This window comes from Columba livia, chromosome Z (genome assembly GCF_036013475.1).
Source record: "Columba livia isolate bColLiv1 breed racing homer chromosome Z, bColLiv1.pat.W.v2, whole genome shotgun sequence".
Lineage (NCBI taxonomy): Eukaryota > Metazoa > Chordata > Aves > Columbiformes > Columbidae > Columba > Columba livia.
The window spans coordinates 64111290-64124656 of NC_088642.1; the positions used below are offsets into that span (position 1 = coordinate 64111290).

Genomic DNA, 13367 nt, shown 5'->3' on the forward strand with positions numbered 1-13367 from the left:
TTCTTCAGCAAGGTTTGGCCAGAGGTATGCCGTATAAACCTTTTTGAAGAAGCCACTGAAAGTAGGCAATGCTTAAAATTATTCGGTTTAGACTGTACAGTCAGAAATCAAGTCAACATTCCAAGACGTGCTTGCTGGGACTCTGATCTACGGTGTTCAAAAGCACTCTCCAGTTAAAACCGTTTCAGTTTTGCAGCACCCTTCTCAAAAGCTGCTCTAGGAGATCCCTTACTCTCATCAGCTTCCTGAGGAGTGTTGCCAATGATTCTGCTATTGCACTTTTCTGGACTGAGAGATCTGAAGAAAGCCTAGAAGTTCGGGTGATCGTTTTCAGAGATTTGCGTTTGGGCTGTTTAAAGGACCTTAAACCAAAACAACAGTAAAATGATAAACTCCAGTTTATAACGCTCCTTACACCAACCACAGTTCTGCCTGATCTCACTTCCCAGACACAGAACCTGCGGAAGACCTGTGGCACACGGTGCCTACGAAGGAGAAACCGTACCCTCCCAGCCCACCCTGGCGGTGAAGTCTTTCTTTCCCCGCCACCCTCTCGCTCGCACACCCACCCGCGGCCGGCGGCGCAGCCGGACGTTCCACCGCGCAGCTGCCCGCGGTGCTGCCCGCACACCTGCCCGCGGCGCCCGGCCGGGGGCTGCGCGGGGGTCGCCGATGGGAGAACCGTGCACTGGGGAAAGGGCGCAGCAAACTCGCACGAAGCAGCGGAGGAGCGCAGCTCTGACGCGGAGTTGGTTTGTTGATTTTTGTTTTGGGGTATTAAAAAAAAAAAAAAAAAGGAAGAAAAAGAGGAAAATAAAAGCGGACGGCGGGTGGTGCGGGAAGGGGCTGCCCGCGGCCCCGCCACCGAGACAACTTCCCCCAACTCCCGGCGGCACCTTGTCGCCCGGCGGCCGGGCCGGCCCCGGGAGCAGGCGGCTGCCCGGCTGGCCGCCCGCCGGCCCCAGCGCGGCGGCAGGAGGCGGCGCGGGGCAGGTGAGCGACCGGGATGCCGGCGCGGCGGGGGCCCGCCCGCGCCCTTCCCCGCCGCTGCGCCCGCAGAGGAGCACCGACCGCTGCCCGCAAGCCCGCTGCCCTCTCACCACCTCCCTCCGGTTACCTCCTCGCCGCCACCGCCGCTCTCCTCCGTGCCGTTTCCTACGCTCGCCATGTTCCCGCTCCGCTGCCCGCCGCGCCGGGCTGACTGCGGCCGCCGTGCCCCGTCCCGCTCCCCACCGCACGGGGGTGGCTCCCGCCCCCCGCACTTCCCGGACGACCCTGCCCGGCCGCGCCGCCTCCCGCCTCGTCCGTGCGGGGCCGCGATCGCCACCTCCCCGCCGCCCCACCGCTCCGGAGGCCTCGCCCCCTCATTTGCATCGCAGGCCTCGCCCCCGCTCGTCGCGGCCTGTGGCTCGCACGGTGCCCCGGCCGACCCTCGCCTCTTCCCGCCCGGTCCCGGCGCCCCTGGGGCTCCAACACGCCTCGGGCGGCAGAGAGGTGCCCCTGACAGCCTTTCGGCCCCTCGGAGCGGCCGAAGGATGGGGTTGGCCGACTCGGCCTGTGGGACAAGTAGAGCATCGTCCCAAAGTCATGCCGAGAGCTGTCCCCCCGTGGTGCCGCCCTCCTTCCTGCGGCCACACGCCACTGCGGCCAGGGGCACCGGCCGGAGTGTGGTGGAGCTTCGTTCAGTCGTTCCTGCGGTTCCTCAGTGTCCCTTCAGTCCCCCCAGTTCCATGGAGGGTGCCCAGCACACCTGAACCGCAGCTACCGGGTTGCTGTCCCTGTGCGGTGCACCACCAGCCACCTTCGGGACCTGCTGCGGAGCCCAGCCAGCTGTTGTAGAGGAAAGCATGCACAGGCTGTGCTGCTGTGTCTGCTTTGGACCTTGTCTGAGCAGTGCATGCAAGCAAACCAACCCCATGAGTCTGTTGTTCTCAGTCTGTTCCAGTATTCAACACCAGAAGTCCAGGAGGAACCTGCACCTACAATCCTTCAGCACCCTGTGGCCAGGCTCTGTGCAAGCGCTGCTTCATCACCGTGCTGACTACCATTTCAGAATAGTTTGCAAAGCAGCCAGCTCTCTGAGAAGGACTGTTAGATTCCCCCACCCAGCCTTATCCTGTTGTTACCCACAGTATCGTAACACTTGTTGCTACAGATCTACCAACTTCCACGTTTCTGTATTCTGCCAGCTGAGGTCATGTTCTACTAAAAAGTAGATGGCATCACACTCATCTCCACTTCCTACGTGTTACTTCTCTGCTACAGCCCCTGTTAAAAATATGTATAGTTTTGATACTCTAGCTGTGATTAGAATCAGAGACGCATGAAGAGATAAAGTGAACTGAAAAGATTCAGCTACCCAGGAGGTAGATTCAGTCTAAGAGGTTTTTGCAAGATTTGGGATTACAGTCTAGAGATAAGCAAGGTCCTTCACTCTAAGAGGCAGAAGTACAGGCTTTCAGTGTAGGCTAGTAGTGTCCCCACCAGTCTTACACAGACTGTACTGCTGTATCTGCTTTGCTATTTTAACTCAGCCAAGCTAAGTAAAAGGTGGAGGGGAACCTAAGTTGAATATGTTCATCTGTCCTGCAGGATTGTACTCTTTTCAGTTAAGATGCCACAGACACATCGTTCTCCCATACTCCTATTGAGTTTGTTTCTTCACTGGCAAATTGTTGAAATATACTCCAGGAATATTAATATACTGCTGCAGGACTGATCTGAAGCATGCAAAACATACCACTAGTGCAAATGCAGCAGATATTGCCCACACATGCTTTGTATTTGGCTCATAGCAGTCACGTCTTGCCTGCACAGCTCCACCTGAAACTCATGTTACCATTAGATCAGAATTTGATACTGTTCACGAGAATTATAGAAGCTGAACACATGACTTCCTTTCTATTTTTCAGCTCCAAGGGCAACTGAGATGTACTTTTGCTTAGAGCAGCAGACTACCTCCATTACAAAACCAGTTTTTAACCAGTATTATTCCGTAACAGAATACAACGGGGTCACAGGGTATATGAGAAGGATAGCTAACACATAAGGTTGCCAAGCTCTAGAAACATGGTCCTTAAAGATGAAAGCAGTTATACCATTCTGTAGGAGCCACACACCTGGGCAGTTACGCACTGCCAGTTCTAGTTACAAAGAATAAAAACTTAGCCTGATCCCTTACATTCTTGTAGAAACTGTTAAGGGACTACAGCATCGGTGCTGAAATCACACCAATGTGCGGAGCCTTTAGTTACAAGTAGTTACTCTCAGCATAGGAGACATAACAGCATGAGTCAGAGGTTCAGTTAATATACTCAGCAAGTTCAAGACCAAGGTCAAGCTCAACACCACTTTGTCATGATAAGCTCTTGATAAATTCGATTTATATTGTTATATTATTTCCTCCTCACCAAGCCATTTAGTTCAATTATACTTTTGGTGGGAGATTTAAGACTGTATCTTATCAAAGAACTTTCTCTGGGCAAAACAAAGATGCATGCTAAAATAATAATGGTAAAGATAACTACAAAAGGTCATTTCTGACCCAGGTAGCTAAGGCAGGAAAATTGCTACTGAACTTTGAGTACAGGCCCTGTAAATGGCAGAGCCATTACTGAGGTTTGCTTGGTCTTCAACAGGCTGCCACAGGGCATACTCCCATTTAAGTCACAGTAATAACAGTCAAAAGGGCATCTCAAATCCACTCCCCCAAACTGGCTTTAAGCAGTTTAATCATTCGTCCTCTTCTCCCTTGAAATTTAAGCATTAAACAAAAGCCATGTAAATTCATCTCCCTCTTACAGTTTTCCACTTATAAAAAACTAAGCAACACAAAACCCACAACTTCTGAATGAATATGGACAATAATTAATAGACCTTAATCCTCTGAGAAGCATACTGCAGTTCCCAGCCAGCTCTAGTTTCTATCCATCTGAATGTAGGTATCTGTGCAGCGCAAATTAGGAAGATTATGAGCCGATTACTAGTCTTTCAGAGAGCTTTTCAGTGGACACATTGAAAGGTTTTTGCTGAGATCTGACAGAGGAGGGAAGACCTTGAGAGACCATTGCCTTCTGGCTGACATACCCACATAGAATTCCCATGCAGGAAAAGCCTCCCTACATTTTCCTACATCTTCAGAGCCATCATCTGTGTGCTGCTGTATTAACACTAACTGGATGTTTGACAGTTCTGCTAATGTTCCCTTTTATGGTATAGCTATTCACGAGAAATTTGGTCATTATAAGAATTAATGGGACAATGAGGAAAAACAAACAAACAAACAAACTATTGACCTTCTATAATCAAATACAGATCAGACAATGATGAAAAGTCCTATTCTGCTCCTCATTCTCTGATAACACAGAAGAATAAAATCAACTTCAGTATAGACACTTGATACTGATCTAGTTTTCTTGAGGACTAGAAAATAGTCCTTGAGAACAGGCTTGCTGTAGAAGGAGGTGCCCAGCAGTACCAACTCCTGCACTAGCCTTCCTGTATCATTAGACTGTCTCAGACTCACCCAAACAGAAGAACTGTAGGTGACAGTCATTAAACAATTAGCAGATTGCCTGATGGAGGCAGGGCAAGCGAGCAAAACAGAAACCAAGTCCCACCTAGTTCCAGAAATACTCCCTCTGATACTAGCACGGTGCCTGATGTTTGCGTGGTATATTGTGAATGACTGATGACCTCTTCTTGCAGAATGTCTTGTTAAATAAACCCTTAAGGACGCTGGTGAATTGCTGCCTTTTAATACCGTTCACTTTTAATTGGCTCATTTTTCCCTTTGAAACCTTTGGTGCTATTACCAGTCTGAACTGTGCTTTGTCATGTGGTACTTCTATTAGCTTCAAGAAATGAAGCAGTTTACCTGTAAATCCTCTAGTAACTAGAGCAAATGGCACCTTTGAAATTATATTATTTAAGTAGTTGAATCCTTTCCATGTGCTTTTTCTTCACATATTGTACTATTTATACCAGAAAAAGAAAAAGATCTAACTTCACATTACAGAAATCTTCTTTGCCTTACTAACAAAAGTTTTCAAAGTCTTTTTCGTTTGTTTGGTTTTGGTTGGTTGGTTGATTTTTTTTGTTTGTTTTTTTTTTTTTTTTTTGCCAGGAAATATCTCTTTTATCTTTTGTCTATTCATTTTATTATGTTTTCATTACTCTGAAAACAACATGTTCTGGATTGAACCATCTAAACAGATGGTTGTTATGTGTCCAAGTCATGAGGGAATGACAATGCCTGAAGGCAATTCCTTCCTCACCCCCACCAAAAAGAAATACTCAAAACCAAACCTGAAATGTCATGTATACATAACAATGTTCTTGTTCCCACAAGAAATAGGAATTGTATCTTTGAGTGAGGATCCTGTGACTTAATGATAGGACAGCAATTTATAATTGCTAAACTGTACCCAAAGGCCTTCCCTTCACGCTGTAGGAAAATCTATTTATTTATTTATTTATTTATCTATTTATCTATTTCTCTATTTGTTTATTTATTTATTTACTTGTATTTTAACTCCTGTTGGTTGATGTAATATCCACATTAAAGGTAGTTTTCCTAAAAAAGAAAGACCAACAAAACAGACTTGTGTGCATCCCTCCTCTTGTCATGTAGGCTGCCATGTTCAGAAGCTTTTACTGTAATAGCAGGTACGGGTCCCTCTGTTCACTGATTTTGTTGCAGGTTGGGTAGGGACCGTCTCTGTGGTTTGCAGCTGAATGTGTACATTTAGCTGAGAAAAGACTAAGGTGTCTCATATGGGGACATAAACCTTGTTCAGTACATCACGGCATTTGGCCAGTACATTAGTAAGAGCTTGAGTATAACTCTTCTGGCTCCAAAATTCCACATTAGCCAACAGAGAGAATGGCACGTATTAAGAATAATGTGAGATGTTGTACGCTCCTACTAAGATTTATTATAATGAAAAGTATTCGTTAATAATTTAAGTGCAAGTAGTGTAAGTTTCAAATATTCTCTATCTTTAGAGTTGACTTTGAATTTTAACTGTATTGATGATTTAATTAGTTCATTCAAGCCACCTGTTCTTTAAGAAGTCCTAAAAATGCAAGGCTCAGATAACTAATTTCTTTAAAATGTTTTTATTTACTTTATCAGTTAAAATTTAATGAACAGATTTAGAGCACAGACAGCTATAGATACACCCAAGCTTGCCTGGTCCATGCTTGCCTTGTCCATGCTTTACACTGGTTGTAGCTGATCTGGTTCTTAATCAAAAGCCTTGTAGACATGCTAAAATGATGCTGTGCCAAAGCTAATATGCTTCCATGCCAGACTGTTGTACAGCAGTTTTCAAATGTTCCTCCATTAGAGTTGAAAGTATGCATTCTATATCGAATTCTTCATGTAGTATTTTGTGGCAGCTCCGTTGGCCAATGATTTGGCAGGCCATCTGAATGAAATGAGAAACAAAGATAACTGCTTCAAAAAGAGATCTGAGGATGAGTGGATTTGTGGACGACTATGCAGGAAAAGCATCTGGCGCTTTTACAGTCTTTTTGTAGCTAATTTTGGGCTTCCTTGAGAAATAAGCAACTGCATCCTGTAGAAAGCTCTCCTATGGGTATGCTCTTTGCGAAAATACTTGCTTAAGCCTTATTCTGACTGTAGGCCACAGGCAGGCCCTGATGGGAAAATTGGTGTATTAAAGGTGTGCATTTGCCTTGACTTGATCCAATCATAAAACCAGTGAAAATTCTCCTGGAGGACAGAATTCCGATGGGTGCTTCTGTTCACAATGAAGATAAATTCTCCCAAGTAATTCTGCCTTGATTAATATCCTTTGCACTGCGTGGCACAAGTCCAGGAGATGTCAAAACATCAAATAAAGGGTAGATATTTCCTGAGTAATCATTTCCTTTACTGACCACGTAAAACCAAAAGAATATTTCTATTTGTGCACAAGCAAAATACCAAAAATATTGAAGAGCATGTAGTCAGGGATTGCCAGACTGCATACAAGATATGAAGAAAATGTTTTCTGAATGCTCTGAGTTTGGTTTACAGAAAGATACAAGGAGAAGCTTTCATCCAAGAAACAGATGGCCTGGGGCACACAGGAATTCTGACAAAAAAACCCTGATTACTATGTCCTTGTCCAATCCATACCAGGATATGAGATCCTTTGTGGGACAAGGTGATTTGGTATTCCTGTCAGTTATGCAGTGAACAGGTCCTTTCTAAGAAAATTTTAGCTCATATTGTTTAACAAGCAGCTCGGAATTTTCATAGTATTTACAGTGTCCATACAAATACACAAAATTTTAATTGAACACAGACATTTTCTGAGAGGACAAATCACATTTGTTTTTCTTTGATGCAGCAAAATGTAATAAGTGAATAGACAAGAAAATATTTTCCCTGTTTCTAGTTTCTGTATTGATTAGCTAAAAATTATTTTAAAATTCTTTTTTTACTGAAGAAAATAACAATCATTACTAAGAAGAAACAATTTCACTTTTTATTTCACTTTATGCTCTCAAAAGTTTTAAGAAGGCCAAGTGTAGAATATTTTCCAGTTTTGTATTAACTATTCCACTCTTGTTTCCCACTTTAAAAGTCCTGATTTTACTTTGGGATTTTTAAAAATCAGTATTGTCTTCAGCGTCCTCACTCAGAGATTCAGCATCACGGAACTAAAACAGATTAGGCTTTTCCAGCACCGGCACCTGAAGCACAGATTCCATTCTCAGAATGTGGGTGCATGAGCAAGTCACCACGGGATGTGGATGCACAGCTAGTTAGCTACTCTCCAGGATTAGCCATCCAAGTACTCGCACTTGTGAAAACTGCAAGGCACTTGAAGGCACTATGAAGGCCAGTAGGATAAGGAACTTGTTCTCCATTGCACAAGATATTGTTACCTAAAGTGTTGTAAATTGTCATAGATTTCTTCACCATAATTTCCTTACATTCCTCTGTCTGATATGACCTTCTATCCATCCTGTCTATTTATCTACATCACTTTCTTTCTTTCTTTCTTTCTTTCTTTCTTTCTTTCTTTCTTTCTTTCTTTCTTTTTTTTCTTTCTTCTTTTTCTTTCTTTCTTTCTTTCTTTCTTTCTTTCTTTCTTTCTTTCTTTCTTTCTTTCTTTCTTTCTTTCTTTCTTTCTTTCTTTCTTTCTTTCTTTCTTTCTTTCTTTCTTTCTTTCTTTCTTTCTTTCTTTTTCTTTTCCTTCCTTCCTTCCTTCTTTCATTCTTTCTTTTTCTCTCTCTCTCTTTCTTTCTCTCTCTCTCTTTCTCTTTCTCTCTCTTTCCCTCTTTCTTTCTCTCTCTCTTTCTTTCTTTCTTTTTTTTCCTTCCTTCCTTCTTTCTCTCTCTCTCTTTCGCTCTTTCTCTCTTTCTTTCTCTTTCTTTCTTTCCTTCTTTCTTTCTTTCTTTCTTGTTTTCTCTCTTTCTCTTTTCCTTTCTTCCTTTCTTTCTTTCATCTTTCTTTCTTTCTTTTCTTTCTTCCTTCCTTCCTTCCTTCTTTCTTTTTCTCTCTCTCTTTCTCTTTCGCTCTTTCTTTCTTTCTTTCTTTCTTTCTTTCTTTCTTTCTCTAATTCTCTCTTTCTCTATTTCTCTCTTTCTTTCTCTCTTTCCTTCTCTCTTTCCTTCTCTCTTTCTCTTTCTTTCCCTATCTCTTTTTCTCTTTCTCTCTCTTTCTCTTTCTCTCTCTTTCTTTCTCTCTTTCTCTCTCTCTTTCTCTCTCTCTTTCTCTCTCTCTCTTTCTCTCTCTCTTTTTCTCTTTCTCTCTTTCTTTCCCTTTCTTTTTCTCTCTTTCTTTTCCTGTGCCCTTGTATCTGCCCAAAATTTATGGCATATTTGCTTTATTTCACCAAGCCCTGCAGGTAAGTTCTAAGAATTCCTCATATTTCATTAGGTTCATAAAGCTTCAGTCTCAACACACTTAGCGGACAGAAACTAGTTAAGGCTCAGGCAGATCGATTACATATATGGGTTTAAGGAAGTCACACAGGAAGCAAAGTAGGCAACAGACTCCAACAGACTGCCCATATACTGGACCTCACAAGTCAGATCAGGCAATGCCTGGAGGTCATGAACAACACCAAAAAAAAAAAGGAAATTGTGGGCTGACAGCAGTCAGCCCAGTGTGGTGCTCCCCATGCATAGCATGCATTTCCAGACACGTGTCACAGAGCTGTGTTACCAACACATTCAGGCTCCTTGACACCAAATGCCCTGGCTCCTTCCACAGCAGCAGTAATTCATGTTCTCGCCCCCCTGGCACTGGGAGTGGTTGTGCAGTGATTAGAAAGGCAGGACAACCCCAGCATTGCTTCAGAAGGCAGCCTTCAACTCTATGATGCAAGGATATGCTGGGATTTCTTCACCTTTGCAACACCCACAGAACTTCCTACCATGTTGAGCCAGTTTACCTTTGTTAGATGCGTGCACTATGTATTTTATGAATAGAGATATGCACATGAGGATTTTATTGTCCTGGAGATCATAAAGTGGTAACAACAGCTGTGGTTTACATGTTCCACAAGTGTGTTCCTGTTTGTTACTTGAAATGTGAGTGTGCTCTTTAATAATATCTTGTAAAAATATATCAAGTCCGAACGTGATCTGAATTCCATTCTTTGCCAATAACATTTATGGGAATCCTTGGGACTTATGTCTTTTTGCACATTCACAAATATATATATGTAGTCTAGCAGAAACATAATTGTGTTGCAAAATAAATTTTGTGGCTATGCCTGACTTCAGGACTGCTCAGAAAAATGGTTCGCTGACAGCCTGAAGTCAGCTAATATGAAGAAATTAAGAGTTTCCAAATACCAAATGGAGGTGCCCCCAACATCCTCCACACGTCAAGGAAATTCATGGGTTTGGCTTCTTCTAATTTGCCTTTCGACTAGTTACTGAATATGCACTGGTCGTCTGAACGTGCAACCACTGCTAGAGGGCCAGGAAGAGTTTGAGGCAGCTAGTAAATGCTCCCTAAATACTGACAATACAATAATCTAATAATCTTTTCAATTGCCAATAGTGCACACGCATCTTTGAAGCACTAGGTCAGAGAACTGCTAGACTGCTTAGACCTCAAAAAATAAATCTGTGAATATTATAGCTAGATGGAGACACCTTCAGACTGCAATAGATGGAGAGTGAAAGAGAGAAGAAAAAAAAATAGGAAAGCTTTGGATTTTGATACTGTTTACAGACTAATGCATGTGGGCGATCTCTTACTGTAAACACAGATGGCTGTGAGCCACAGTAGGTCACGCTGAGAAGCCAAGCATATATTTGTGGGCTTCCTATTTCCCACTGAAGCAATGGTAACTCAGCAGAAAGGCATATACTTGTAGTCCTTAAAATAAAGTCTTTTGGATTAAGCAGTTCTGAATTAAAACCCTTTGTAGATGCATCAAGTTGAGCTCAAGAATGGAGTGTCAGATCATGTTTTCTTTATTGAGTAGAAATAAGGGCTGCAGATTTAAGTTTAAAAATTTTCTTATAACGATGGAATTGGAAATTCAATGTCATGGCAGATGTGATCACAAGATTTTATGCCTGCTTGAGCCAGTGTGCAAGGTAAACAATCGTGGAAACTAAAATAGAGCACTGGGATGCAGCCACACGCAAAGACACACATGGATAGGAATGACAACACAGAAAACTTGTCTGGAGCTTGAGTAACTAGTTCTACTGCGTCCCCTGGTACATACTGACTGGATGACTATGTACTGGCTACCTCGTCTTTCCATGACATAGTCATATAATATGGGATAACAAGACTGCATTGCATCAGCAGGGTGTCATTGGGATTGGTACTCTCATAGGTATTTGCATAACCTTGTGAGACCATATAATTACCTACAATATATATACACCACCTGCCTAGAATAGGTCTGTGTGCAGATAGCCCAGCCTACAAAGCTGAATGGACTTATCTGCAGATTAGTCTTGGCTGATAACCACATATTCCTCTTACTGGAGTTGTGGGATGGGAGGTGAGGAGAACCACAATGACTGTCTTCTGTCAGTGTCTCCCTGAGTCAGTCAAACCACAGCAGTGGTGTTAGCAGCTAATAGTAACCAAAAGAAGTCTTGTCTCCTACGGAGCAGCACTAGTAGTTAAACTTGTGTCCCCATACCATAAATCCAGAGGACAGCTCAGACAGCACCAATGCATTTACTCTGCAGGAGTCACCCATGCATGGATAACACAAAATAAGTAGTTGTCACCTAAGGTTTCTGCAGCACAAAGCTGTTATGTTCCATAATGGGAAGCAGCTGAGCAGACGGTGGTGGCTTAGTTCTTCCTTCTCCCTGTATTGCTGGATTGGTCTCTGGATCAGAGGAGGATGCGGAGAGCATTGTCAGTTAAGAACTTCCATGTGACACACAGCCAGGCTCAGCCAGCTGCTGTACAGAGGGCACATGTCCACTGGGAATGAGGACAGCACACATCCTGGGAGCCACAGAAGCAACAAAATAAATGCAGCTGGGGAGAACAGTGTTTTGAGGACCAAATCAGAGTAACTCTCTGAGGGCACAAACCATCTGCAACCATGCTCCTCTTCATACTGTTCTGCTTAATCAGAGTGTCCAGTTACATACAGTAATTCTCAAAGAATTCAGATCAGCTGAAACTGTCCATTTAACTGAATCCAGATTTATTAGTACAATATTAATAGATATTACTTAAATTGTATTAGATGTGGAAAAGTGCATTAAACATAAGTTTGCAAAATGTCATTTGTAAGAAACTGAAACAACTTTTCAACCCAGCATTTAATGTTAAAATTTTCTCTCACACCTACAGAACTTACCTGCAAAATCAGTGGAAAGAGGGGCACAGAGGATGCTCTCCTTGAATTCTTTGCTATGTTCTTGAGGCCTAATACTGATCTAAAACCGCATTGTCCTTCCTCATACATTCCTTCTCTCTCTCTTTCATTGACAGTAGTGTTGATCTGATCAGCTCTTCATTCCAGATAAAAATAATGCAACAACAGAAACAAAACCCACAATAAAAAAAAAAAAAGAATAAAACAAATCAGTTTTCAAATGGTTCACATGAACTGCCATTTCAGGTTCTCAGTAAATGCTTATTTCTTTCAGTACTGGAAAGTCAATTTATAAGATTTAAATGAGTGCCTAAATTCTCTAGAGAGAGGACTATAGAGGTGAGGATTAAGCAGTTGCTTTAAAAAGGTTTTAGAGAACTATTTACTCACAGATGCAGTATTGTTCTGTAGTTAGCTGTGAGTTTGCTATGTCTGTATAATCAGTTAATGAATGCCCTGTGTGCTTGAAAGCTTGTCATCTTTTTCCAGCAGTAACATCTGTTCTCACAAAATATCTGATCTCCAACGAATCTCACGCAGCATTGCTTCCAGGGTGCAAATGAATTACAACAACTTCCCTTTTTCTTTTGACCTAGTCTAAATCTCTTCTAACAGAAAGATGATTTAATCTTTTATCTGACACACTTTATTTTAACAGGCTTTAGGCAGCATTTTCTCCTTATTTTCTAAGTGAAATATTATAAGCCTATAAAGTAAGTATAGGACTGTACGAAGCTTAAGCAGTACAGATTTCAGCAACTGAATACTAGCTTTTTCCTTACTAAGAGTTATAGTTAGAAGCTAAAAATTAAAAAGTTTCACCTGAATATGCACTCACGTGAAAAACTGCCAGGCTGTCCCTATTTTGGAATGTCTAAATGTAGAACACATTAGCAATTGGTGAATAATCACTAGTAATTATCATTACTGGCATTTGGCAGATTTGTTTAGAGAAATAGCTTCCAGTTTCTGATGATAGCATATCTCCCTGAATTATGCCTACACAATAAGAAATGTGACTATTGTCAGTCTTGTCACTAACAGCTGGGCTTTACTTAGTGGATGGGAGATTATTCTGTTGGTGATGGAGTGGGAAGCCTATGTTGAAGGAGGTTACCATACATTTTGTTCTGAAGATATTAAGGTTTGCTTTTATTCTTTTCTGGAGAGGCAAGTTGCCTGGCAGCATGAATAGTCTATCTGCCTCACACAGTTGATATTTTTACTAATGAAGCAGTACGTAGCTTTCATGCCATACCATAAGGAGATGAAGCGAGGTAATCTTTCTAGTAACTTGGACCGTAGTGAGATACAAAGATGATGACTGAAATGCTGGATTTAACCTAGAATTTTGGGTGCTATACAGGATGGAAGACTCCATCATGTCTACTGAAGTATAAATTATATCAACAGAATAAATTATTGTAAGACTTGCCCAACAGACAAACTAGCCAGTGTCAAAAATAAACTTCCAAAAACTCAGACAAAATATCCTGCTATTATCTCCATCCTTTAGACACTACAGAAAAC

At 42.3% G+C, this 13367-nt stretch overlaps 1 protein-coding gene across 3 annotated transcripts in view; it reads right to left on the reverse strand.

The window, feature by feature from the left end:
• Positions 1-1339, reverse strand: part of TTC39B (tetratricopeptide repeat domain 39B) — a 79024-nt gene extending 77685 nt beyond the window's left edge. The window contains exon 1 of one of the 3 annotated variants that reach the window (XM_065046147.1): positions 1118-1339. In XM_065046147.1, coding sequence (XP_064902219.1) covers positions 1118-1168 — 51 coding nt within the window. In that variant the 5' untranslated portion in view covers positions 1169-1339. Of the gene's footprint in view, positions 1-1106 lie in introns of all 3 variants that reach the window. The other 2 variants (XM_065046148.1, XM_065046150.1) reach the window with 2 other exon arrangements.
• Positions 1340-13367: the final 12028 nt, after the last annotated feature.